General features: G+C 42.0%; 1 protein-coding gene across 1 annotated transcript; it reads left to right on the top strand.

Moving 5' to 3' along the window:
* The first annotated feature begins 298 nt into the window (after nucleotides 1-298).
* LOC120032329 (cadherin-related family member 5) lies at nucleotides 299-27,182 on the top strand. Its single transcript, XM_038978373.1, has 15 exons — nucleotides 299-452; nucleotides 4,762-4,868; nucleotides 5,080-5,291; nucleotides 5,435-5,491; nucleotides 5,613-5,705; nucleotides 5,789-5,875; nucleotides 6,248-6,358; nucleotides 12,967-13,140; nucleotides 13,369-13,459; nucleotides 15,158-15,264; nucleotides 15,455-15,655; nucleotides 15,785-15,916; nucleotides 17,536-17,614; nucleotides 19,467-19,648; nucleotides 24,073-27,182. The coding sequence occupies exons 2-15, from the start codon at nucleotides 4,802-4,804 to the stop codon at nucleotides 24,706-24,708; spliced, it is 2,229 nt and encodes a 742-aa protein (XP_038834301.1). The 5' UTR covers nucleotides 299-452; nucleotides 4,762-4,801; the 3' UTR covers nucleotides 24,709-27,182.

Genomic DNA, 27,182 nt, shown 5'->3' with positions numbered 1-27,182 from the left:
CCGGACGACACTAGGTCTATTGTGCACCGCCCTATGGGACGCCAAATCACGGCCGGTTGTGATACAGCCTGGATTCAAACTGAGATGCAGTGCCTTAGACCGCTGCGCCACTCGGGAGCCCCGAATGACAGCTAAGCCCCCGGTCTGTGCTCTACGCAGGAGCTCTTAGTGCTCTCTCCCAACACACACACCTCCCTCTTTCTCTTCCTCTCTCTTTCTGCCACACTCCCATGCTTGGGGAACAGGGCTCAACCGGTGGTGGTAGGAGAAGCGGGACTGGAGTGTTTAGTGCTGTCGTCACTGCGCCTGATCGTTTGACCCTGGGAGAAAGTTCTGCCACAGGGGGAAATATGTGGCGGAAACCGAGGGGCTGGAACAGAGAGAATAGGCGAGGGATACCGCGAGCGTGAGAACTGCGGCTCAGGCTTTGACCATTCAGCTACTGGACGACAGTGAGTATGATGTGAGCCTATATGTAAGTTAGTGTAAGTTAGTATGTGTGGGGAAAAAATGTGTGTGTCTGTGTGTGTATGAGTGTATGTATGTAAGAATGTGGGTGAAGTGCTAAGCCTCCTGACAAATGTCCATATCGTTGTGACATCACATCACCTTGAGTTACATGTGCATTAAAGGGGTCCGACCTCCATTTCCTCCTTACTAAGTGGTGATACTTACAAACAACACTTAGACTAGGGAACACAATATGAACTGAATTACAATCTGGTTGTGTGTGACCAAAAATATCATTAACATTTTGTTATGCTATGACTCAACCTGGGTATTCATTTCAGATTGTCCATCGTCGATATGTTACGAATTACAATTCGTATGATATGTTACGAATATGCAACGCTACCAATTCCAATTTGTTGTGGCTAACGCTAACGTTAGGTACAGTAGGAGGCTAACGTTAGCGAGGCTAGGGCTTGGGGGTTATGGATAGGGTTAGAGATAATGTTACGCATGGGGTTAAGGATGGCGTTAAGGTTAGGGAATGCTCGAAGCGAGGCCCAATGGCTCAGTAATTGCTTTGTTCAGTGATTATCAAAAGCACTTTAATGAGTTTAGTCAATTGTGACATACGCAGGGCATGGGAGTTCAGATAGCTTTTCAGAAAGAAACAAACTGGGCAACGCAGGCCTATTCAACTAGAGCCTCAATTCCCAGCAACAGACAAAGGCAGACCGGGTGAGGCTCATTATAGTGAACCAGACTGACCCAGACACACACACACATGGGAGACATATGGGTGACACAAACACAAAAGGGGGAAACACAAACACACACTTACGTCTGCATATGCCAGGGGCAGGTGTGTCAAGTCGGGCTGGATAGGATATGGAACAATATTCAATATTTAATCCCCTGTTATCTGCCCGTGTGACAGAGACCTACTTCCTGTTGCGAAGCTATTTCAATCGAATTAAAGACGGTATTAATCCAGAGACAGAGTGACTACTCCACTCCTAATAACCAGTAGACACACTGCATTATCCACAGCCTTACCAGCTGTTTAGTCAGGCTCTACTCTTTTTAATAGATGTTCTAATGTGCAAGACTAAAAATAACTGTTCTCAGAACGTTAAAATGTTGTTTTCCTTGTAGCTGAAAAAAACGGTATACATGCCACACTAAATTTGTGGTTTTGATTTGTTTTTTGGGGGGAGGGCCATGAACCCAATCACTATTATACATGGAGAGTACAAAACATTAACACCTGCTCTTTCCATGACCTAGACTTACCAGGTGAATCAAATCAAATTGTATTTGTCACACGCGCCGAATACAACAGTGAAATGCTTACTTACAAGCCCCTAACCAACAATGCAGTTTTAAGAAAATACCTTAAAAAAAAGTAAGAGATAAGAACAACAAATCATTAAGGAGGAGCAGTAAATACCAATAGTGGGGCTTTATACAGGGGGTACCAGTACAGAGTCAATGTGCGGGGGCACCGGTGTCCAGGTAATTGAGGTAATATGTACACATGACTATGCATAGATAATAACAGAGAGTAGCAGCAGTGGTGTGGAGAGGGGGAGGGGGCAATGCAAATAGTCTGGGTAGCCATTCAATTAGCTGTTCAGGAGTCTTATGGCTTGGGGGTAGAAGCTGTTTAGAAGCCTCTTGGACCTAGACTTGGCGCTCCGGTACCGCTTGCCGTGTGGTAGCAGAGAGAACAGTCTATGACTAGGGTGGCTGGAGTCTGACAATTTTTAGGGCCTTCCTCTGACACCGCCTGGTATAGAGGTCCTGGATGGCAGGAAGCTTGGCCCCTGTGATGTACTGGGCCATTTGCATTACCCTCTGTAGTGCCTTGCAGTCAGAGGCCGGGCAGTTGCCATACCAGGCAGTGATGCAACCCGTCAGGATGCTCTCGATGGTGCAGCTGTAAAACCTTTTGAGAATCTGAGGACCCATGACAAATCTTTTCAGTCTCCTGAGGGGGAATAGGTTTTGTCGTGCCCTCTTCACGACTGTCTTGGTGTGCTTGGACCATGTTAGTTTGTTGGTGATGTGGACACCAAGGAACTTGAAGCTCTCAACCTGCTCCACTGGAGCCCCGTCGATGAGAATGGGGGCATGCTCGGTCCTCCTCTTCCTGTAGTCCACAATCATCTCCTTTGTCTTGATCACGTTGAGGGAGAGGTTGTTGTCCTTGTGTATCAAGAACGGTCCACCACCCAAAGGACATCCAGCCAACTTAACAACTCTGGGAAGCAACTCAATATTAGGAAGGCGTTCTTAATGTTTTGTCCAACACATCCATGTTGCCGTCGTTATTCCAATTTGACACAATGAGACAATTATATTTTAAGCGCATCAAATCAGCAGTTATAATCTTAATTGCTACATCTGTAAAAGTAATCACATTCATCATATCTTTGTACTGAGCCAAACTATTTGTACTGAACACCAAGTAACCATGGTCTTCCATGAAATGTCAACTGAAAAAGTGAGAGAAAACTACACATTCTGTATCTCTGTTACTAAGCAAGCATAGTATCACTGAGCACGCATGATCTCACGTAAAGGAAACTGTGGGCGTCCATTGTGAGGTACCTGTACTTCACCTCATGATCCTCTTGCGCTGTTAGGTCAGATGAGACCTTCCAAACACACGAGTCAGACACAGACTAATTCTCACACTGAACCTTATAACTACACTGAGCAGCGTGTGCATGTGTACACTTAAGCCACAGGTGGCATCTAAACACACTGTCATTTAAACAGAAAATAGTAAACAGTAAAATATATTAAAGTAAGATTCTATGACAGTAAAGTTGAGAGCAGTAAAGTTGTGTGACCAATCCAGGTCCTGGCTGCTGAGAGCATGAAGGAGCGTGACTGACACTCAGCGGACAGTCATGGGCAGAGCGATCTGATAAATGGACCTAGCAACAAATGATTATCCTGGGTGCCAGTCTGTTTCTGCTCTCTTGTCAACTCCATATGGAAATGTCATGCCAAACATGTTTAGCGTGGCAAGGAGTGGAATAGCTAAACAGACTGGTACCCAGGCTAACAATTGACTGGCACTGGCACTGGCCCCGGGCTAATCAAACCACAGTCGTTTAATGTGATCAACAACATAAAACAAAACAAACATGAAAGGATTACCGGAAGGAGTGGTTCATTACTCAACATTAGTCATAATGAATTACGGTAAATGACACAAATTGCCTTGTTTTGGTATAATACATAGGCCTAATAAACGTCAGAGAAAGGAAACTATATAGGATTTAAAAGTGGATTATATGAGGAGCCCAAAAAAGCTTTCAGGCAATGAGGGCACTTAGCGGACACTGAGGTGGGGTTTAACGAGAGAGGCTGCAGTGAATGTCATGTTACCGGGCAGGTTACCATAACTGCCTTGACAGAATGCTGTTAGGAGTGACCAAAGAGGGACCAAATAGTTTGTAGCAGTGGTTCCCAACAAGGGGGAATCGGACCCCTGGGGGTACTTGGCCTATCCACAGGGGGTACTTGAGAAGACTCATGAGACCCTAGTCCTACTGGTAAAATGCACAACGGGGTACTTCAGGGGTACTCAGGGCAGACAAAATCCAGTTGGTAGTACAGTACCCGAAAAAGGTTGGGAACCACTGGTTTATAGTATTAGAAGGTGGACCAGTGTCACGTTCCTGACCTGTTTTCCTTTGTTTTGTATTTATTTTAGTTGGTCAGGGCGTGAGTTGGGTGGGTTGTCTATGGTTGATTTTCTATGTTGGGATTTTGTGTTCGGCCTGGTATGATTCTCAATCAGAGACAGCTGTGAATCGTTGTCCCTGATTGAGAGTCATACTAAGGCAGCCAGGGTTTCACTTGTGTTTTGTGGGTGTTTGTTCCTGTGTCAGTGTTTGGGCCACACAGGACTGTTTCAGGTTAGTCACGTTTGTTGGTTGTTGTATTTTGTAGTGTTTGTTGTTTTCCCATTAAAACATGAATACTTACCAATCCGCATCTTGGTCCGATCCATGCTCCTCCTCGTCTGAGGAGGAGAACGACTACGACAGCCGTTACAACCAGAGGTGAATGCCAGGATGTAAACAAAGGGGAAACGATTGTCAACTAGTGCTGGACTAACTGTATTGGAAAACAAAAATAATTAATCACTAAAGCTTTTTTGGATCCTGGTTAGCTAAATGCTGCCAATAATGATTTGCACATAATACAGAATGTAACATCCTGTCTGCTAGATTAAGTTATACAAATTGAACACTGCCATTTTGTGTTGCTGCTGGTTTCTGTGGGTTGCAGTTGTGGCTGAGAGACTGGAGGCTCAGGAGGCCAGAGGAAGATGCTGAACCCATGGGGGCTGTTCCTCTGCCAGCTGGCAATAAACACGTCTTACCATGTCATAAAAGGTAAGCCAGAGTTCAATCAAACTCTCACTGTGGGGAATAGCGGTCTCGTTTCTTCAGTCGCCTCAGCAGGGTTTTAGTAAATTAACCACTTAAACCAAAACCGCAATGCTACTTATGGCTGAAACGCTAATGTACATAAGTCATTGAAATGTCATTGAGGAAATAGAATTGTAGAGCCATTGACCCCAAATCTGTGTTTGTTGATTGACAGCCAGCCTCTGCCTGGGTGGGTCAGACATCTTTGCGACGGTGAGCGAGAACCGCCCCGTAGGAGAGTTCATTGCGAACCTCAGCATCGCCGGGGACCCTACAGGAGTTAATAGCATCCGCTTGTGCCTCACCGGAGAGAACGCCAATTGGTTCTACCTAGAAGGGAGAACCATCAGGCTAAACTCATCCATTTTAAGAGTCCTAGATCGAGAGGTAATAAGACATCACGCTGTTGCTGTCCTTCTGTTTTAAGTCTTATGCCAGAAAACCAGGTTTGATTGAATAGGACACATTAATATCTTTGACAGTTCATACTTACATACATACGCCATAATTAACAGCGTTTTCTCTCCAAGCGCCAGGGATCTGTTTTGATGGCAGCATTAACATGTTATGAAGATGACATAATACAGGTAAGCCATCTCAACTAGGCCTACAGCATGTTATTCACAACCTGGAAATTAGAATGTGAACTGACTCAAGGAGAGGATATGCCTAAACGGAATTTCTGAAACTACTGTTTTCTACCTCTAGAGTGAATACAGGGTCATGGTTGAGATCCTGAACGAAAACGATAACAAACCAAGGTTCCTTGAGAAGACTATACAACCGCGTTACATAAGTGAGGTAAAGATACATCACACTTTGATAATATAATCTTGTGTTTCAGATGCATAATGACAGGTCTTCTGTATTTCATCAATCCTCAGCTCACTGCAGTCAACTCTGTAGTCTTCACCGTCAAGGCCATCGATGCTGATGGAGACACCATCACCTACATCATCGACAGAGCCTCGGTATGGTACCATGAGATTGAATTTACAGAGAATCATGATGGGACAGTGTGTGATAGGATTTAGAGAGTAGGAAGAGTTAATTAACCGCAGTTAAAGTGAATTTTTACCAATAAAAACGCCTAGCTCTCTAGTAGGCACTTCACCACAGTGCTGAATCTTGTTGTCATGTTCCTGTTTATTTCAAAAAATGACCCAATATATCCACTTATAGCGACAACCCAACATCTACTCAAATTAATTATATTTTAAATGCTGCTATACCTCCTAACCTTGCTGATTACACCTCTGTGTCAATTGCTCGGGTAGACCATCTGTGCACTAATTTCATTCATTTCCATTTTTCATTCATTTCCATGTTCTCTCTCATCCCAGCCTGATGCCAGCTACTTCAGGATAGACCTGCCCAACAGTGGTAAAGTAATCCTGGACAAGCCATTGGACTATGAGACCAAAACCAAGCTGCAGCTAGTCATCTACGCTGTGGTAAGACCTGCTACTTATCAGACCTGGATTCAAATAGTATTTGTTTTCTTTCAAATACTTTGAGCGTTTTGATTGAGCCTGTCTGAGGTCCCAGATGGACGGGGTTGCACTCCTTGGACTATTTCAATGGGCTCATTGAGTCAGACATGCTCAATCAAGCACAGCTGAAGTATTTGAAAGAAAATAAATACCATTTGAACCCATGTCTGCTACTAATCCCCTTTTTCATTAATCAACAAGAACACATTGAGGCCAGAGGCCAATAATTATGAAAGCCAGAGGCTATTACTGTGCCACTCCCTGCCTTGTCATATAATATAATTATAATCTGAAGATATGTAATCTATTACTATGCCACGGCCTGACATTATAATCTACTCAACTATTTATGAGTAAAGCCATCCTGAAACACTTTGTGGAGAGAAACGGATAATAAATAATTACAATGCATCTTGCAGGCAGCATCATTCGCTAACCTAAAATCTCAAATGCTGAGGAAGGACGTGGCTGGGCTGAATACCAGTCTCCCGACCATGTCTATGTCTTCCCTTACGGAAAAACCACATGAATTTCACGTGAACTCGTGTGATCAAATGTGATTTAATGTGAAGTTAATATGACAACATGTGAAGCAACGTGACATAAAACTACGTGACAACATGTGAAGCAACATGACATAAAACTATGTGACAACATGTGAAGCAACATGACATAAAACTAAGTGACAACATGTGAAGCAACATGACATAAAACTACGTGACAACATGTGAAGCAACATGACATAAAACTACATGACAACATGTGAAGCAACATGACATAAAACTACGTGACAACATGTGAAGCAACATGACATAAAACTACATGACAACATGTGACGCAACATGACATAAAACTACGTGACAACATGTGAAGCAACATGACATAAAACTACATGACAACATGTGAAGCAACATGACATAAAACTACGTGACAACATGTGAAGCAACATGACATAAAACTACATGACAACATGTGACGCAACATGACATAAAACTACGTGACAACATGTGAAGCAACATGACATAAAACTATGTGACAACATGTGAAGCAACATGACATAAAACTACGTGACAACATGTGAAGCAACATGACATAAAACTACATGACAACATGTGAAGCAACATGACATAAAACTACGTGACAACATGTGAAGCAACATGACATAAAACTACGTGACAACATGTGAAGCAACATGACATAAAACTACATGACAACATGTGACGCAACATGACATAAAACTACGTGACAACATGTGAAGCAACATGACATAAAACTACATGACAACATGTGAAGCAACATGACATAAAACTACATGACAACATGTGACGCAACATGACATAAAACTACGTGACAACATGTGAAGCAACATGACATAAAACTACATGACAACATGTGACGCAACATGACATAAAACTACGTGACAACATGTGAAGCAACATGACATAAAACTACATGACAACATGTGACGCAACATGACATAAAACTACGTGACAACATGTGAAGCAACATGACATAAAACTACATGACAACATGTGAAGCAACATGACATAAAACTACGTGACAACATGTGAAGCAACATGACATAAAACTACGTGACAACATGTGACGCAACATGACATAAAACTACATGACAACATGTGACGCAACATGACATAAAACTACGTGACTACATGTGACGCAACATGACATAAAACTACATGACAACATGTGATGCAACATGACATAAAACTACGTGACTACATGTGAAGCAACATGACATAAAACTACGTGACAACATGTGACGCAACATGACATAAAACTACGTGACAACATGTGAAGCAACATGACATAAAACTACATGACAACATGTGAAGCAACATGACATAAAACTACGTGACAACATGTGATGCAACATGACATAAAACTACGTGACAACATGTGAAGCAACATGACATAAAACTACGTGACTACATGTGAAGCAACATGACATAAAACTACGTGACTACATGTGAAGCAACATGACATAAAACTACGTGACAACATGTGAAGCAACATGACATAAAACTACGTGACTACATGTGAAGCAACATGACATAAAACTACGTGACAACATGTGATGCAACATGACATAAAACTACGTGACTACATGTGAAGCAACATGACATAAAACTACATGACAACATGTGAAGCAACATGACATAAAACTACGTGACAACATGTGAAGCAACATGACATAAAACTACGTGACTACATGTGAAGCAACATGACATAAAACTACATGACAACATGTGAAGCAACATGACATAAAACTACGTGACTACATGTGAAGCAACATGACATAAAACTACGTGACTACATGTGAAGCAACATGACATAAAACTACGTGACTACATGTGAAGCAACATGACATAAAACTACGTGACAACATGTGAAGCAACATGACATAAAACTACGTGACTACATGTGAAGCAACATGACATAAAACTACGTGACAACATGTGATGCAACATGACATAAAACTACGTGACTACATGTGAAGCAACATGACATAAAACTACATGACAACATGTGAAGCAACGTGACATAAAACTACGTGACTACATGTGAAGCAACATGACATAAAACTACATGACAACATGTGAAGCAACGTGACATAAAACTACGTGACAACATGTGAAGCAACATGACATAAAACTACATGACAACATGTGAAGCAACATGACATAAAACTACGTGACAACATGTGAAGCAACATGACATAAAACAACATGTGAAGCAACATGACATAAAACAACATGTGAAGCAACATGACATAAAACTACGTGACAACATGTGAAGCAACATTGAAGAACATGATCTCATGTGAAATTAATGTGAAATAAATGTGACAACATGGGGATGAATGCAATACCATGACACTACACGTGACAACATTTCAGCACATATGAACGCCCAGGTGTGAAATGTAATTTAGAACACTTTACTTTGAAAGGCATAATTTACATTAATTACATTTAAGCAGTCATGGTCACCTGCAGGTTTTGTGTAGTTCCCGGTTTGTTGCAGGGACATCCCCAAAGACGTTTTTAAGACGTTCTTAGAACGTTGTGTAATGGTCCAGTAGGTTTTTGTCTAGCTGCAGTGAAAATACAGTAAAATCTACAACTAGTTACTGTATTTCTTTTAGCTAAATCCATGTGTTAATGTTAAAGGACAGTATGCTGATTACTTAGGACTCAACCTCACTTGAGTTAACTAAGATTTTAACTAACAACCTCTTGGTTGCTAGCTACCTGAAGTTCCCGCTGTGCCACCAGGTCTGTGGATATAATGGAGACTGGCAAGAATACATTTCTGCAATTTGCCGAAAGTTGCGGTAAAAATAAATAAATATTCACAACAACTTGGTGTTATTTCTATAAAATGACAGTATGCTGCTGTATTCGGATTTCACTTACTGTAACATTTTGTACTGTGATCACAAATAAAAGTATTAAATGGGATTTGAACTCATAACCTCTTGGTCACTTGCAACCTGAAATGTCCTGCTACAGTGCAGCTACACCACCAGATCTGTGACTGTGAAAGAGCTATGGCCACAGACTTATTGACAAGAATGTATCTCTGTATTTTGCTAAAAGCTGCCCAGAATCAAGTAAATAATTGTCTGATTATCACCACTAAGGTAATATCAACGTAAAACGAACAGTGCTCAAGGACACTTGACGTAGAGTATACAATAATTATTTGAACTTGCAACCTCTTGGTTGGGAGTACATCAATGTTTCTGTAGTACCACGAGGTTCATACTTATTCAGACTACTAAGGATATGGTTAGGGTACAGTGTTACCTGGAGTACAAAAATGTCAGAAGGTACACTTGACAGGTACACTTGACAGGTACACATATGAACTGGTACAGTTAGGTACCTTGTAGGTATAATTGGAAAGGTTTCTACCCAATATTTTGAATGTAAGGTACGATCATTACCCATCATCAGCGCTTTGATGGGTGGGGGCAATGTACTGGTGGGATTCATTAGCATATTTGGGGGTTTGGTCAAATATAATGGGTAATTGTGCCAACCATCAGTGGAATTGTTGTAGCAGTTGAAGTGTTTGATGGTTATGCAGGTACAAGTAAAGCAACTGCGTTAATACTTTCTGTTCTGCAAATGTTGGAAAAGAATGTCAGTAATCAGATGCACTGTGAGGAGGTTATTGTGCATTTTCCAGTAACTTAATGGCAAGTTGTTGATGTGAATTTGTAATTTCTTAACTGTAAACTACTTGTCAGTAAGTCTATAGGAAAAGTCGCAGTAACTTACTGGCAACATGTTGCCTATAACCTACAGGACACTTGCTGCCACTAGCATCCTTGCCAGTTACCTACTGTGCCATTACTGACTCTTCTGTTGACAACATGCACATCACTTGCTGACTGGCAGCATACTTTAACAGCGGCAGCCTATCAGAAGATTGCAGGCGTGGCTTATTGGAGGCGTGGCTTTTTGAGGGGGTCTTCCAAAAGAGGGAATGTCATCCCAGTTAATGTGCTCTGTTCATTAACATTAAGCTTGTACACGGTCAGTTCTGCAGCCTTGTTAAATGCTGACATAAGTGCATGTGATTCCAAAGCACCATAAGAGATTTAACTCACAATGTAATTGTAATACTCACTTTCTTATCAGACTATCAGGTCAGTGAGTGTGATGGATTAGCTACAGTAAATTACTGGGAATCTTACAATAACCCACTTGTAACTAGTTAACAGTAAGTTATTGAAAATTAAACGTTAACTTAATGTTTACCAGCTGCCATTAAGCTAGTGGATATGCATAGTAACCTCAACCTCTACCGGATATGTGTTCCCCCCGGTTGAGCTAACGTAGGCTAATGTGATTAGCATGAGGTTGTAACAAAAAAATATCCCAGGCCTGCCCAAGTGTGGGCAGAAATCTTAAATTCCTGTTCATCTAACTGCACTGTCCAATTTACAGTAGCTATTACAGTGGAAGAATACCATGCTATTGTTTGAGAATGCGCAATTATGAACTTGAAAATGTATTTGTGATACAACATTTTTGAACAGATATGTAATGGTTCATTGGATCAGTCTAAAACTGTGCACATACACTGCTGCCATCTAGTGGCCAAAATATAAGTTGCGCCTGGGCTGTAATAATACATTATGGCTGTTCTCTTGCATTTCAAAGATGGTATAAAAAAATACAAAAAAAGTGTTTTTTTCTTTGTATTATCTTTTACCAGATCTAATGTGTTATATTCTCCTACATTAAGTTCACATTTCCATAAACTTCAAAGTGTTTCCTTTCAAATGGTATCAATATGCATATCCTTACTTCAGTATCCTGAGCTACAGGCAGTTAGATTTGGGTATGTCATTTTTGGTGAAAATTTAAAAAAAGGGTCGGATCCTGAAGAGGTTTTAACAGCGCATCTCTTGATTGTCACATGTTCTTACAAAGATTGACATTTCACATGTGAAAACGTGTTTTAGAAACACCAGTTATTCTGACTATTCTCACATCTTTGATTTAATTTACTTATTCCAGCAATTTGAGGGTTTTCTGTATAGTTGTCTAATGTTGGTGGGGTATATTATTCTGCTTTAATGTTACTCCTGAATCACTAAGATAAAAATACAGTCAAGAAAAGCGATTATATTTAACAAGGTTGGGATTTAATTTGAAGTCCAATGTGTAGCAATACAGTCGAAATCAGTTACTGACAGACATTGTGACGTAGCCGGAAGAATGCTGTGAACCAAGGGGTTGCGAGTCAAAATCACAGGGAAGGACATGTTGAATGATAATTACTGTATAAATAAACATCCACAATGTAGTAATGTTTGTCAAAGTGTGTCAAATATGTAAGTTGAAAACACCATGTTAAAAGTGCTGTGTGTGACATGACTCAGTTGGATTCTCAGAATATTTATTATAACAAAGGGGTAGGCAAAGGGCAGGTCGAGGGCAGGCAGAGGTTCATAATCCAAGGCAGATTCAAATCGGGGACAGGACGGCAGGCAGGCTCAGGGTCAGGACAGGCAGAACCGGGAAGACTAGAAAAGAAAAACTTGAGAACAGGAGAAACGTGAAACACGCTGACAAAACAAGACAAACTGGCAACAGACAAACAGAAAACAGGTGTAAATACACAGGGGATAATGAAAAAAAAAATAGAAGACACCTGGTGGGGGGTGGAGACAAGCACAAGGCAGGTGAACAGATCAGGCTGTGACTGTGTGTATCATAATGACTCATTGTTTGCAGGGAATCCTCACCTGTAAAATCTCATGTGAGCATTTTTATCCACATGTGAAAAGGTTATGTGATCGTGTGAAAATCCACAAGAAACTTAAATGTGAAATATATAAACACCTGTGAAGTGTTCCAAAACACATGGTTTCACATGTGCAAAACATGTACAAATTGTGATTTTCCACATGTGAAATCATGTTGTTTTTCCGTAAGGGTTTGCTCTCAGTCTTGCTAGGTTGAAGAGTTTTCCATTATATTGGTTATCATTACTGAAGCTTAGATCAAATAATACATTTCCTTCTCCAGGAAACCAACACCAAGGAGTGGTACAACACTTCCGCCTCTCTGACTGTGAACGTGGAGGACAGGGACGACCATTATCCTCAGTTCCTACCGTGCACACCCATCTCCCAGGACCACAACCACACGGTTGTCTGCACCAACCCCATCTACGTGGTCAACATCACAGAAAAGGACCAGGTGATGACTACTGCTTAGTACTTTGATTGTAGAATTCAAATTATATGGATGTGCATACTGCATGCAATATTGTTTATTTTTGTATTAAACCTTAATATATTAACCAGGAAAGAAACTTGAAGTTATAAATCTCTTTTGCGAGGGCAAACTGTCAGGAGTCAAGATTGAACAATTGATTGATTAAACAATCCATGTGGATTCTAAGATGCAGTAATTCTCTGGTTTCAGGACATATTACTGAATTTCTCTCCTGGTCCAATTCATGCCGAAGATGGAGACAGAAGCCTTGATACGCCTTTGCTCTACTCCATTCTCTCAGGTGTGGGCCTACCTAATAGTGTCTGCTTAATCCATAGGTCGCCAGTAGGCAATTTCAAGGCCTATTGAGAGGCCAGTAGACTGCTCTAATATTTCTATTTTGAAAGGATTGCATTGCAGCCTTACACTTGAAGTCAGATGTTTACATACACCTTAGCCAAATACATTTAAACTCAGTTTCACAATTCCTGACATTTAATCCTAGTAAAAAAATCCCTGTCTTGGGTTAGTTAAGATCACCATTTTATTTTAAGAATGTCAAATGTCAAAATAATAGTAGAGCGAATTATTTTTCAGCTTTAATTTCTTTCATCACATTCCCAGTGGGTCAGAAGTTTACATACACTCAATTAGTATTTGGTAGCATTGCCTTTAAATTGTTTAACTTGGGTCAAACGTTTCGGGTAGCCTTCCACAAGCTTCCCACAATAAGTTGGGTAAATTTTGGCACATTCCTCCTGACAGAGCTGGTGTAACTGAGTCAGGTTTGTAGGCCTCCTTGTTCACACACGCTTTTTCAGTTCTGCCCACAAATGTTCTATAGGATTGAGGTCAGGGTTTTGTGATGGCCACTCTAATACCTTGACTTTGTTGTCCTTAAGCCATTTTGCCACAACTTTGGAAGTATGCTTGGGGTCATTGTCCATTTGGAAGACCCATTTGCGACCAAGCTTTAACTTCCTGACTGATGTCTTGAAATGTTGCTTCAATATATCCATATAATTTTCATACCTCATGATGCCATCTATTTTGTGAAGTGCACCAGTCCCTCCTGCAGCAAAGCACCCCGACAACATGATGCTGCCACCCCCGTGCTTCACAGTTGGGATGGTGTTCTTCGGCTTACAAGTCTCACCCTTTTTCCTCCAAACACAACAATGGTCATTATGGCCAAATAGTTCTATTTTCGTTTCATCAGACCAGTGGACATTTCTCCAAAAAGTACGATCTTTGTCCCCATGTAAAGTTGCAAACTGTAGTCTGGCTTTTTTATGGCGGTTTTGGAGCAGTGGCTTCTTCCTTGCCGAGAGGCCTTTCAGGTTATGTTGATATAGGACTCGTTTTACTGTGGATATTGATACTTTTGTACGCGTTTCCTCCAGCATCTTCACAAGGTCCGTGGCTGTTGTTCTGGGATTGATTTGCACTTCTCGCCCCAAAGTACAGTATGTTCATCTCCAGGAAAGAGAACACGTCTCCTTCCTGAGAGGTATGCGACTGCATGGTCTTGGATGATTTCTTTTGATTTTCCCATGATGTCAAGCAAAGAGGCAATGAGTTTGAAGGTAGACCTTGAAATACATCCACAGGTAAACCTCCAATTGACTCAAATTATGTCAATTCGCCTATCAGAAGCTTCTAAAGCCATGACATCATTTTCTGGAATTTTCCAAGTTGTTAAAATGCACAGTCAACTTAGTGTATGTAAACTTCTGACCCACTGGAATTGTGACACAGTGAATTATAAGTGAAATAATCTGTCTGTAAACAATTGTTGGAAAAATTACTTGTGTCATGCACAAAGGAGATGTCCTTACCGACTTGCCAAAACTATAGTTTGTTAACAAGACATTTGTGGAGTGGTTGAAAAACAAGTTTTAATGACTCTTACCTAAGTGTATGTAAACTTCCACTGTACATGGTCATTCTGTGTGGCATCCCGTGGCCTGTGTATTTACCTGTAACACATGTGCCTCAGGTGCAGACAAAAACAGGTTTCAGATTGACAACCAAACAGCAGAGATCACATTGACAAGACGGGTGGAAAACAGACATCTGACACCTATACTCCGACTACGCATCATGGTAAGAAAATCTTGATTGAAACAATGATAAAAGCACTAGTATCAGTAGCATGCCTTATCAAAAAGCCACAAAAGACAATGTTAAGTCCAATACTAAGAGCCATTTAAAATCTAATTTGGTAACCGAATAGATCTGAAAAAGGATCTTCCTGGACTGTTTGACATTGAAAACACCAATCAATCATCTACAGGCATCTCAGCTGAATGACCCAAAGAAGTACAGTGTGGCGACAGCGCTGGTACGGGTGCTAGCAGAGAACCAGTTCCCTCCCCTCTTTAACAGAACCACGTACAAAGGATTCATCATTGAGAGCTCCAGCCCTGCCACGCTAGTCTCCACCTATGGGAACGAGGTGCTTCTCATCCAAGCCATAGACCAGGACTTTGTAGATGTAAGCGGTGGGATAATATGTGTGTCTGACTAAATTTTGTTAGTTTAAAGGGATAATAAACAAACGTTTTTTCATCCCATCTTGGTTCTTGGTACATCCTGTCTTGCTTCACCTTCCCTCCATTTGCAGGGGGTGAATCCAAAAATGCATTATTCTCTCCAGCCCACACTAGCCACCACTGGACTGTACCACATCACCGAGGAAGGGGTTATCATCGCTAAGACCGACCGCCTACGACCCTTTGACAGGCACATCCTAGAGGTAAGGTCATAATCGGACAAATATATACTGAACAAAAATATAAAACACAACATGCAACAATTTCAAAGTTTATTAAGTTACAATTCATATGACGAAGTCAGTCAATTTAAATAAAAACATTAGAGCCTAATCTATTGATTTCACATGACTGGGAATACTGCTATGTATCTATTGGTAACAGATGCCTTTAAAAAATAGGTAGAGGCGTGGATCAGAAAACCAGTCAGTATCTAGTGTTACCACCATTTGCCTCATGCAGTGCGACACATCTCCTTCGCATAAAGTTGATCGGGCTGTTGGATTGGGGCCTGTGGAATGTTGTCCCACTCTTCAATGGCTGTGCGAAGTTGCTGGATATTGGCGGAAATTGTAACACTGTCGTACACGTCGATCCAGAGCATTCCAAACATGCTCAATGGGTGACATGTCTGGTGAGTTTGCAGGCCACGGACGAACTGGGAAATGTTCAGCTACCAGGAATTGTGTACAGATCCTTGCAACATGGGGCCGTGTATTAACATACTGAAACATAAGGTCATAGCGGCGGATGAATGGCACGACAATGGGCCTCAGGATTTCGTCACGATATCGCTTTGCATTCAAATTCCCATAAATAAAATTAAATCGTGTTCGTTGTCCATAGTTTATGACTGCCCATACCATAACCCAACCGCCACCATAGGGCACTCTGTTCACAACGTTGACAACAGCAAACCACTCACCCACACAACGCCATAGACAAATTCTCTAAAAACGGCTTTGGAGAGGGCTTATAGTCGAGAAATGAACATTAAATTCTCTGGCAACAGCTCTGGTGGACATTCTTGCAGTCAGCATGCCAATTGCACACTCCCTCAAAACATCTGTGGCATTGTGTTACAAAACTGCACATTTTAGAGTGGCCTTTATTGCCCTGCACAAAGTGCACCTGTGTATTGATCGTGCTGTTTAATCAGCTTCTTGATATGCCAGACCTGTCATGTGGATGGCAAAGGAGAAATGCTCACTAAGAGGGATATAAACAAATTTGTGCACAACATTTGAGAGAAATTAACTTTGTGGGTATGGAACATTTCTGGGATATTTTATTTCAGCACATGAAACATGGGACCAACACTTTAAATGTTGCATTTATATATTTTTTTCAGTGTAAAAACCCAGATGAGTTTGTTAAACAGGGACAGTTGGTTTTACTAGTCGTCCCTGGCTAACTGTATAGCTAGGTTAGGCCAATAAGTGGTCCAGTAGTAATACAACTGTAGGTAACACACACACATTAAAATTAGCTTCACTTAAGATTAGGGTTAGAAATACACAGAATCCTTTCTGGGCTCCGAATCTACACTGCCCTATCAAGCTAAAAGGCAGTAACTGCTCATAGCGTGGAACTGAGAAATATTGCTTTTATTTACCTTCGTTTCACAGTAACTTAATGTCATTTTTGCTACATTAACTACATGCTTAATCACGTGGACAAGTATCCTGCCTCTATGGTGTTGTGTTTTGGAGAAAATGGGGGTCATGTTAGCAGTAACTCATTTTAGACCAAATGAGCAGTTACTTCCTTTTTGCTTGGTAGGGCAGTACAGTTCTCTGTAATATCATTATTTATCCTATAGGTGGTCGCTATGGATGAGGAATCAGGTGAGGTTGCGAAAGCCTCAGTCGACATAGAGCTGCTACAAAGAAGCCAGCCAAGTAAGTACTGAGCATTGCTGATGCATCAGGGGGGAAGAGGCTGATGAGGATACAGGAAACCCACGTACAAAGAGAGATCACACACACAGTATCAGCTCTTTGACAGGTAGTGAAAGTCACAACGACAGTACTGTGCACACACACACACAACATATAGAGCAGATCAACACTGGTTAATCCACTATGCTCTCTGAAAGTCAACAAAGAACAATTCCATTTTCTTACAGTGTAGCCTATAGATGCAGGAAAGAAAGTGAACTCGAACAAAACAATGGAAATGCCATGGCAACGCCACTCACGCGTTCCCCAAGGGGGGAAAGATTCAGAATCCCCTCATTGCCCCCCCATCAAAATTAGCCTACATTTAGGCTATGGTATTTGACCCTATTTTGGGGTAAAAATCAGAGTGTAATGCTTGTATGGATGTCAACCCCAGTACATGTTCATGTCATTGTCACCAACCAACTGCATTACACTTAAACACAGCTTCAAGTAGCACCACCAATTTCTATATGGCTAGCTATGTTACGAACGGCAGTTAACAGAACTCTTCTCTAACCCCTAAATTGACTATTTCTAAATATTATGTCGCGAAAACAGCCAAACATACTGTAATGACCTGACTAGATCATAAATGAACAATTGTCCAGACAGAGGATTGAATTTGCGAATTGACGGTTTATTAAACCAACTTTACACAGGCTACTGTTTGGCCGTAGCCCACGCCAAATAAATGGAAGATAACCCACAAGCCAATCGTGACCTTCTCTTGTGAAGCCCAGATGTAAGAGAGACAACAAAGGCTAAACCTGGTCTTAACTTCCAATGCTCCCTCCCCCTGCCCAACCCCCCTCCACGCCACTCCGCCAACCGCCAGGATGCCCGGCATCAGAACATTCCAGGCATTCCCGTGATTGGCAGATAGCAGGTGATTTCTTTACAGCGGAGTCCGAAATGATTGACACCCTTGATGTGTCAAAGACGAGCAAAAATTACTGTATAAAATATAGAATTGAAAAACGGAGCTACAGTATATTGCATGCTCCCAAATGTTTGTAAAAATTATTTGATACTAATAAAATTGCTCAGAGAAATATATTTTGTTTAACAAGTAATAAAATATTTTTTTTTTAAGGTAGGGGTCAAAATTATTGACACCCTGTTTTCAATACCTTACCTTGCGAGGATAACGGAACTGAGCCTTTTACTAAAATGTTTTATAAGTTGGAGAACACATTGGGAGGGATCTTAGACCATTCCTCGATACAGAATCCTTCCAGATCCTAGATATTCTTGGTATGTGCTTATAGACTGCCCTCTTCAATTCAAACCACAGTTTTCCAATGTACTTTAAGTCCGGAGACTAAGATGGCCATTGCGAAATGTTGATTTTGTGGCCGATAAACCATTTCTTTGTGGATTTTAATGTGTGGTTGAAGCTATTGTCTTGCTGGAAGATCCACTTAGATTCTTCCAGTTCACCCCCCTCTCTCCCCTTCCATACACTGTCAATCATGCTACTCCTGACAACATGGACACGCCCCTCTCTCCCCTTCTATGCACTGTCAATCACGCTACTCCTGACAACATGGACACAATATGATGAGTTAAACCAGGCAACTGGCTGCTGGAACTTCCCAGAATGTATTTTCTCCCCATTCAAAGAACTGTAGACAGAGACTGCTTACAAAACAGACAAACTTTCTCTTCAACTGGGCTTCAGGAACAAAGTCTGGATGAATGAGTAAGACTCTGCAGGGCTATGAGCATGAGCTGTTGCAAAGTGAAAATGAACCAGTTGTGTGAGCTGCTGGACTTCATACGCTAACCCGCCTCTCCTATCCCTCCATAGTTCCATGGACACCTTTCAGAGACATGGATGTGAGGATAGCTGGCGGTATCATGGGTGGGATGCTGCTGCTGTTAGTGACCACCCTGTTCCTGCTGATCCGATGGGCCAAGAGGAGGAGGAGGAGACAGAGACAAAACCCAGCCGGACGAGGGGCTGTCACCCTGGGGAAACACCTCAAAGTGGTAAGGGCTGCTCCATGCACACATAACACACACTACTGTATACACACACACAGGGGCAACTAAAGCACGCACACAAGTGAAATATACACTGCTCAAAAAAATAAAGGGAACACTTAAACAACACAATGTAACTCCAAGTCAATCACACTTCTGTGAAATCAAACTGTCCACTTAGGAAGCAACACTGATTGACAATAAATTTCACATGCTGTTGTGCAAATGGAATAGACAAAAGGTGGAAATTATAGGCAATTAGCAAGACACCCCCAATAAATGAGTGATTCTGCAGGTGGTGACCACAGACCACTTCTCAGTTCCTATGCTTCCTGGCTGATGTTTTGGTCACTTTTGAATGCTGGCGGTGCTTTCACTCTAGTGGTAGCATGAGACGGAGTCTACAACCCACACAAGTGGCTCAGGTAGTGCAGCTCATCCAGGATGGCACATCAATGCGAGCTGTGGCAAGAAGGTTTGCTGTGTCTGTCAGCGTAGTGTCCAGAGCATGGAGGCGCTACCAGGAGACAGGCCAGTACATCAGGAGACGTGGAGGAGGCCGTAGGAGGGCAACAACCCAGTAGCAGGACCGCTACCTCCGCCTTTGTGCAAGGAGGAGCACTGCCAGAGCCCTGCAAAATGACCTCCAGCAGGCCACAAATGTGCATGTGTCAGCATATGGTCTCACAAGGGCTCTGAGGATCTCATCTCAGTACCTAATGGCAGTCAGGCTACCTCTGGCGAGCACATGGAGGGCTGTGCGGCCCCACAAAGAAATGCCACCCCACACCATGACTGACCCACCGCCAAACCGGTCATGCTGGAGGATGTTGCAGGCAGCAGAACGTTCTCCACGGCGTCTCCAGACTCTGTCACATGTGCTCATGTGCTCAGTGTGAACCTGCTTTCATCTGTGAAGAGCACAGGGCGCCAGTGGCGAATTTGCCAATCTTGGTGTTCTCTGGCAAATGCCAAACGTCCTGCACGGTGTTGGGCTGTAAGCACAACCCCCACCTGTGGACGTCGGGCCCTCATACCACCCTCATGGAGTCTGTTTCTGACCGTTTGAGCAGACACATGCACATTTGTGGCCTGCTGGAGGTCATTTTGCAGGGCTCTGGCAGTGCTCCTCCTTGCACAAAGGCGGAGATAGCGGTCCTGCTGCTGGGTTGTTGCCCTCCTACGGCCTCCTCCACGTCTCCTGATGTACTGGCCTGTCTCCTGGTAGCGCCTCCATGCTCTGGACACTACGCTGACAGACACAGCAAACCTTCTTGCCACAGCTCGCATTGATGTGCCATCCTGGATGAGCTGCACTACCTGAGCCACTTGTGTGGGTTGTAGACTCCGTCTCATGCTACCACTAGAGTGAAAGCACCGCCAGCATTCAAAAGTGACCAAAACATCAGCCAGGAAGCATAGGAACTGAGAAGTGGTCTGTGGTCACCACCTGCAGAATCACTCCTTTATTGGGGGTGTCTTGCTAATTGCCTATAATTTCCACCTTTTGTCTATTCCATTTGCACAACAGCATGTGAAATTTATTGTCAATCAGTGTTGCTTCCTAAGTGGACAGTTTGATTTCACAGAAGTGTGATTGACTTGGAGTTACATTGTGTTGTTTAAGTGTTCCCTTTATTTTTTTGAGCAGTGTATATTGAATGACCATTTTCTGGCCAGTGGCGACTAAATGAATGAATGATAAGGAATGGCAAGGATACATACAGTATAAGCGTGCAAAAACATGTAAACCCACTGACTATTACAATCAAACACAATCAAGCAACTAAGGATAGTATGCTTATACAAGCCTAATCTAAGCTAAATGTGTCATTAACCAGGTTTCCATCCAACCTTTTTATGCAAGTAAAGTACATGTCAGATAAGAAATGTCACGACAGGCCTGATGGAAACTTTCCAATTTTCGACAAAATAAAATACGCTAGATAGTGGGATTTTTTGTGTCGGTAACATTTATTATGCGAGAAATGGCGGTGGAAACGCCTTTAAGCGCAAATATTGATAAAATAACCATCATATTCAAGTAAACTTGGAGTCACGAGATCCTCCCACTACGACTCGGAAAATCATGCGGTTTATTAGGCTACTGATGAAATAAATGATGATGAACTTTACAGGGTGGTGAAAGTGCACGGTGATCTTGATGCTCCTTTCCAATAAATATAGAGGGTCTGATTCTGGTGACATGATGATCAATGCTTGACTGCCATTTGACAAATAAAAACATCCATAATAATCTCATCGTGTAGGCTATACCCGCACTGTATCTGCGAGCTGTTGGCTAGAGCGCACGTGCCAATACCATAGTAAGCACATTTGCGATTTAACGCAACCGTTTTAGTGACTAAATTATATCGGATTTTTATCCGCAAATCTTTTCTTTATACAGGTTTTAAAATCTGTCGCCAATTGGATGGAAACCCACCTACTGTCTAATCTAAACTAATCGACCACTTATCTAAACTACAGAGTAATCCAAGGCAAAAATACATTGAGACTAATATATTTTTTTTTTAACATGTCTGTAACGCCATATCAACCACAACCTTTGAGCTCCGACTCCTAAACCAGTGGTCGGCACTACAAGTTAAAACTCAGCATATCAGACCCTCTTTCCTTCCTCCCCTCCTCACTCTACGTTCCTGACGTCTCTTTTCACTAACGCTGTTTATGTAGAGCTTAAGGTGGATTCCAGATGGTGAGTTTTCATGCATGCATTGCTTTGATGTACGCACTAGAGTGATGTTGTGACAGTGAGACGGTGTAATGTGTGTTAGATGCGTACATGTGATGCACTTCCATTGCATAATTATGCAAATGAAAGTATGGCACCTGTGGTTATACTGTGATGTTGCGGTTCTGCTTTGTTTTTCTGTATGTAAATGTTACACATTGGTGATATGTAACAGTAACACATGTAACATAATAGCTCCAAAAGTATTGGGACAGTGACATTTTTGCTGTTTTGGCTCTGTATTCCAGCACTTTGGATTTCAAATGATACAATGACTAGGAGGTTAAATTGTAGACGGTCAGCTTTCATTTTGCACCATTTTAGGGGAACAAACTATTGGGACAAATTCACTTATGAGTATTAAAGTAGTAAAGTTAAGTGGTCCCATATTCATAGCACACAATGATTACAGAACTAGCACATACGCAGAAGGTACGGTTGGTCAGAGTGACTGTTTTTGGTTGTGTTTTAGATTTTTTGTGCCCAATAGAGTCACTTTTATTGTAAATGAGAAACGAATGTTTATAAACATTTAATGTGGATGCTACCATGATTATGGATTATCCTGAATGAATCGCGAATAATGATGGGTGAGAAAGTTAGACGCACAAATATCATACCCCCAAGACATGCTAATAGAATAACAGAGGAGGTTAGCATTTTCTGGTGGGTAATGATATTTATGCCTCTGTACCTTGCTCACGCATCATTACTCATAATTCATTCAGGATTATCCCTAATCATGGTAGCACAAAGCCAAAACAAAAACTGTGTCACTGTCAATACTTCTTGGAGCTCACTGTATGTAATAGTATTGCATATGTAATTATTTTGAGTTTGGTGATGAGGTGAAATACTGACCCGCTTATGTTTTGCATCGTAGACTGAAGACGATTTATGGTCAGTACCCAACCCCATGTGTAAGGGGAATATCATAGATTGAGTCATAGAATAGATCTAGTATCTATCTCGATGGATTTAGTATGCTAATGTGTTGTGCTTTGAATATTTCGAAAACGGAGTGGCTGCGTGACCAGATTCTCTGACCAACCGTACCTTCTGCGTATGTGCTAGTTCGGCTGGCCAGAGGTGAAACAGGCTACTCTGGCGAATTTCAATGATGTGCGGTCTATCATATCGTTTGGTGTTTGGTGTTGGTGTTGCATGACCATGCAATGTTATGTAGCCTAAATGCATTTGGTTTCACACCACATTTAGAATAAGGATATTGCAAAAAAAATATTTTTTGCGCACTGCTCATGTATGTTGAAGGTTGAAGCTACACGTCATTCATGTCGTCTTAAATTAGCCTACAAAATATATACGCTGCTGGATTTTTATTTCAGCTGTTCAGAAATGTGTGCGTAAAGTAACACATGGACAGAATGTTGTTTAGCTGTGGGGAAGAGGCATCCTGGGGGATGGTGTATGGGTGTGGAGGGGCGGTTTGATCTGGTCGCGCAGCCTCTGCTTTTCAGAAAACACTGTCAAATGTGCTGAATTTGAAACACTGCTTGTCCATAATTGTCCAATGTACTTCTGAAATTCTGAACAACACCAATGAGTATTTTGAACGGGCAAGGACAACACTGCATCAGTTGGAACGTAACAAGTCACAAAACAACCATTTCACCTCAAAGCAACCCTCTAAATGCCCCTTCTTTCCGATTGACAGGTAAACTCGGGCCGGCCCATGATCCCCCTGGCCGAGGAGGTCTCCTACCAGAACGAAGGGTTCAGCATAGACTATGAGGCCTCGGGAGGTTCCGGAAGCCTCCTTGGGAGACATGGGGTCTACACCAGGAAACAGTCGCTGATCCCGCCACCGCCACGCTGCCACAGCAGCCATCCAGACTGCGGCTCCAGTACCGTAACAGGCGACATGCTGCCTATACTGGTGATGCCAGAGCCCCTGGTTAAAGACCTCACTCCCTCCCTCGTCTCCAATGGCAGGAAAGGTGACAGCACCATCAGCACAGGGGCTGTGACAAAAGACGAGAAGGAGAGGAATAAGCAGAGGGATATGGAGAAAGAGGAGGAGATGGAATGGGAGAAGCAGTGGGAACGCGCTGTTGGCACAAAAGAGAAGAGAAATTCTGAGGGGGAAAGGACGGATAAGTCGAGAGATGTTTTGGGTGCTTCTAGTGACACCGCAGATGTAAGCGAGGCCTCTGAGGACCAAACAAACCCAGAAAAGCCTCAGAGCCACAGGATGAAAACACACCAAATCAGAGAACCCAAAGACGGGCACAAAAGCACTTCTGAAGAGTCGTCTGAGGCAGAAAAATCAATATTAGACAATGCACTCTGATCGGTCTTTCAGACGATTATGACACAGCCTCGGAGGACGACCAGGTCCCGTTACTCCAGTAGCAGGACGTCGAGGGGGGAAATGCAGCGCAAGGGCTCAGCGAAACAAACCAGCGATCAAGCAAACAGATGACCAAGTAACCCACATATGCACCATTCACACTCACACTCTGGGCTTCAGACTCACATTGAAGATACAAAATAACTAACGATTTATTTATTTAAAAATAAAACTGACATTATGGAGCCAAACGAACTCTGTACACAGACAAAAATGTATATGAATTGTTTTTTCTCTCTCCAATTCCATATGATTATGTTGGGCCTAAATGAGCTCAACGACTGTTCAGGTCTTGATTGAGTAAATGGACGTATGTAAATCTGAGAACAAAAACATGTGTTTTCTGAAAAACTGTGTGGGACCAGCCTTAATGCGAACGAAGCCATTCTGTATTGCTTTAATTTGCAGTGTTGAAGGACTAGTATTTCAGGAATTAAAGTCAAAATGTAAGCGCATGCAATGTAACTACAGTGTTGGGGAAGCAACTCTGAAAATATAGTTTACCCAAGCTACCAATTACTTCACACTGGAAGAAGTTAAGCTACACTAAAAAAGATACCCCGAAGAAAAATATAGTTACTTAGCTAAAGTCAACTACTTAGTTAAAAATGATCATATCTAAATCTGAAATGTCATAGACTACATATTGCAAGAACAGATCACTCTGGAGACAGATGTTAAACAATGTGTAGTGAGAATTGGGCACACAAAATGTGTTTCGAGTGAGAATTAGGCAGGTCTGATGCCAAAAAAGAAAGAATTCTGGCCTCCATGTATATTTTCTTTTCTTATTGCAACAATGTAGTGTGTAGTTCCAGTAGTTAGCTACATGGCAAAAAAGGTAATTAACTACTGAAAACACTACCAAGATTAGAATTTTGTTCAACTACCACCAAGGTACTGCAACATCTAATTAAATGACTAGTTAAACTACATGTAGTTCACTATTCCCCAACACTGTAACTATAGTGTACAGTGGATTATGTGGCATCACTAGTGTTTGCTATAGAGTGTAAACTGAAGTTTCATACTGTAGAGGGACACAAGACAGTGTTGTTTCTAAAACAATGGTTCAACCCCACTTGAATGATGTGTAAACACATTTTGTGATTTTAGTAACTGTTTCAAAATGATGTTTTCTTATGAATAATCGGAAGGAATGGATGTATTCTATGTGCAGCTATGATACAATGATATTGGGTGTCTATATAATTATGACATTTGTATTAATGTATAATTGTAGCTAATAATCACTCGCTAAAAACTACAACCCTCATCCTAAACATAAAAGCATACTTTCAATCACTGAGAAGAGTTAGGTTATATTAGCTTCCTGGCTTGTAATTGCCCTTGGGTTTCCTGAATCACATGTCCTGTCTGCCAAGAGGCTCAGCAGCAGCCATGTTGACATCCACGAGCCTGAACGATTGGACGAGCAGCGCTACGTGCAGAAAGACTTCCCTAACAATAGCCAATAGGGGGTGGAAAATGTCCCTGACAGCCCATGAGACGTTGACGAGACACCTGGCCATGGGCTGGAGGGCGTGGCTAAACCGTGCCCCGAACAGAGGTGTGATGATCCCCTGTTCCCCTAGCACTACGACTTGTCCCACTATCAACACCTGTGTGCACACAGGTAAAGACAGGTGAACTAAATGCAACCAGAATATTGGTAAAGTAGACTTAATAGAATATATTTTTAGTTATTAATCTGAATATACCCATGCACATCATTATCCCTTGGAGAGCAACTTTACCTTGATGACATACTGTGTGATGAAGCTGAGCAGCTCTATTGAAGGCAGTAGCCAGGCTGAAGGGGAAGCTGTTGGACTGGAAGATTCCGCACCAACAGCTTATTCCCCATGCAATAAACTTCAACAAGAAGGTCAATTTAAATATGGATAATGAACAAAGTGTGGCAAGAAAGGTGTGCCACTACCTGTGCAGGGAAAGGTCACAGGCATCGCCATCCTCTGGGGTCATGCTCTCTCTGTGATGGGGTAACATATGCACAGGTCTGTGAAACAAAAATCTCTAATACCTTATTAATAATAAATCAATAAATGTAATACTCAGTGTGCACAACCAAACAATGCCTGAGTCTACATGGTTTGCAAGGGGCTGTGAGCTGCTGTGTGCTTGCTTACGCGTCCTCCATGTGGTTGATGGCTGTCCTCTCACCTGCTGCCTCTCTGTCTGTCCCCAGGAATTGCATGAGCCCTGTCATCCTCTCTAGACTCCTTAGAGAGGGGGAACACACATCTCTCACACCACTCTGGACTGTTTTTGATTGTGATTCATGTTCAGTTATTATGTCTGTATGACATGTATATACTGTAGTACTCTCTCTTAGAAGCACTGTTGCCTTTAGAGATGTATTATCTAAGGAAGCTGCCTATATGTAATGCCAA

Source organism: Salvelinus namaycush, chromosome 38 (assembly GCF_016432855.1).
Source record: "Salvelinus namaycush isolate Seneca chromosome 38, SaNama_1.0, whole genome shotgun sequence".
NCBI classification, from domain to species: Eukaryota; Metazoa; Chordata; class Actinopteri; order Salmoniformes; family Salmonidae; genus Salvelinus; species Salvelinus namaycush.
The sequence above is the reverse complement of the archived record's forward strand: the minus strand, read 5'-3'. Positions and strand labels throughout refer to the sequence as shown.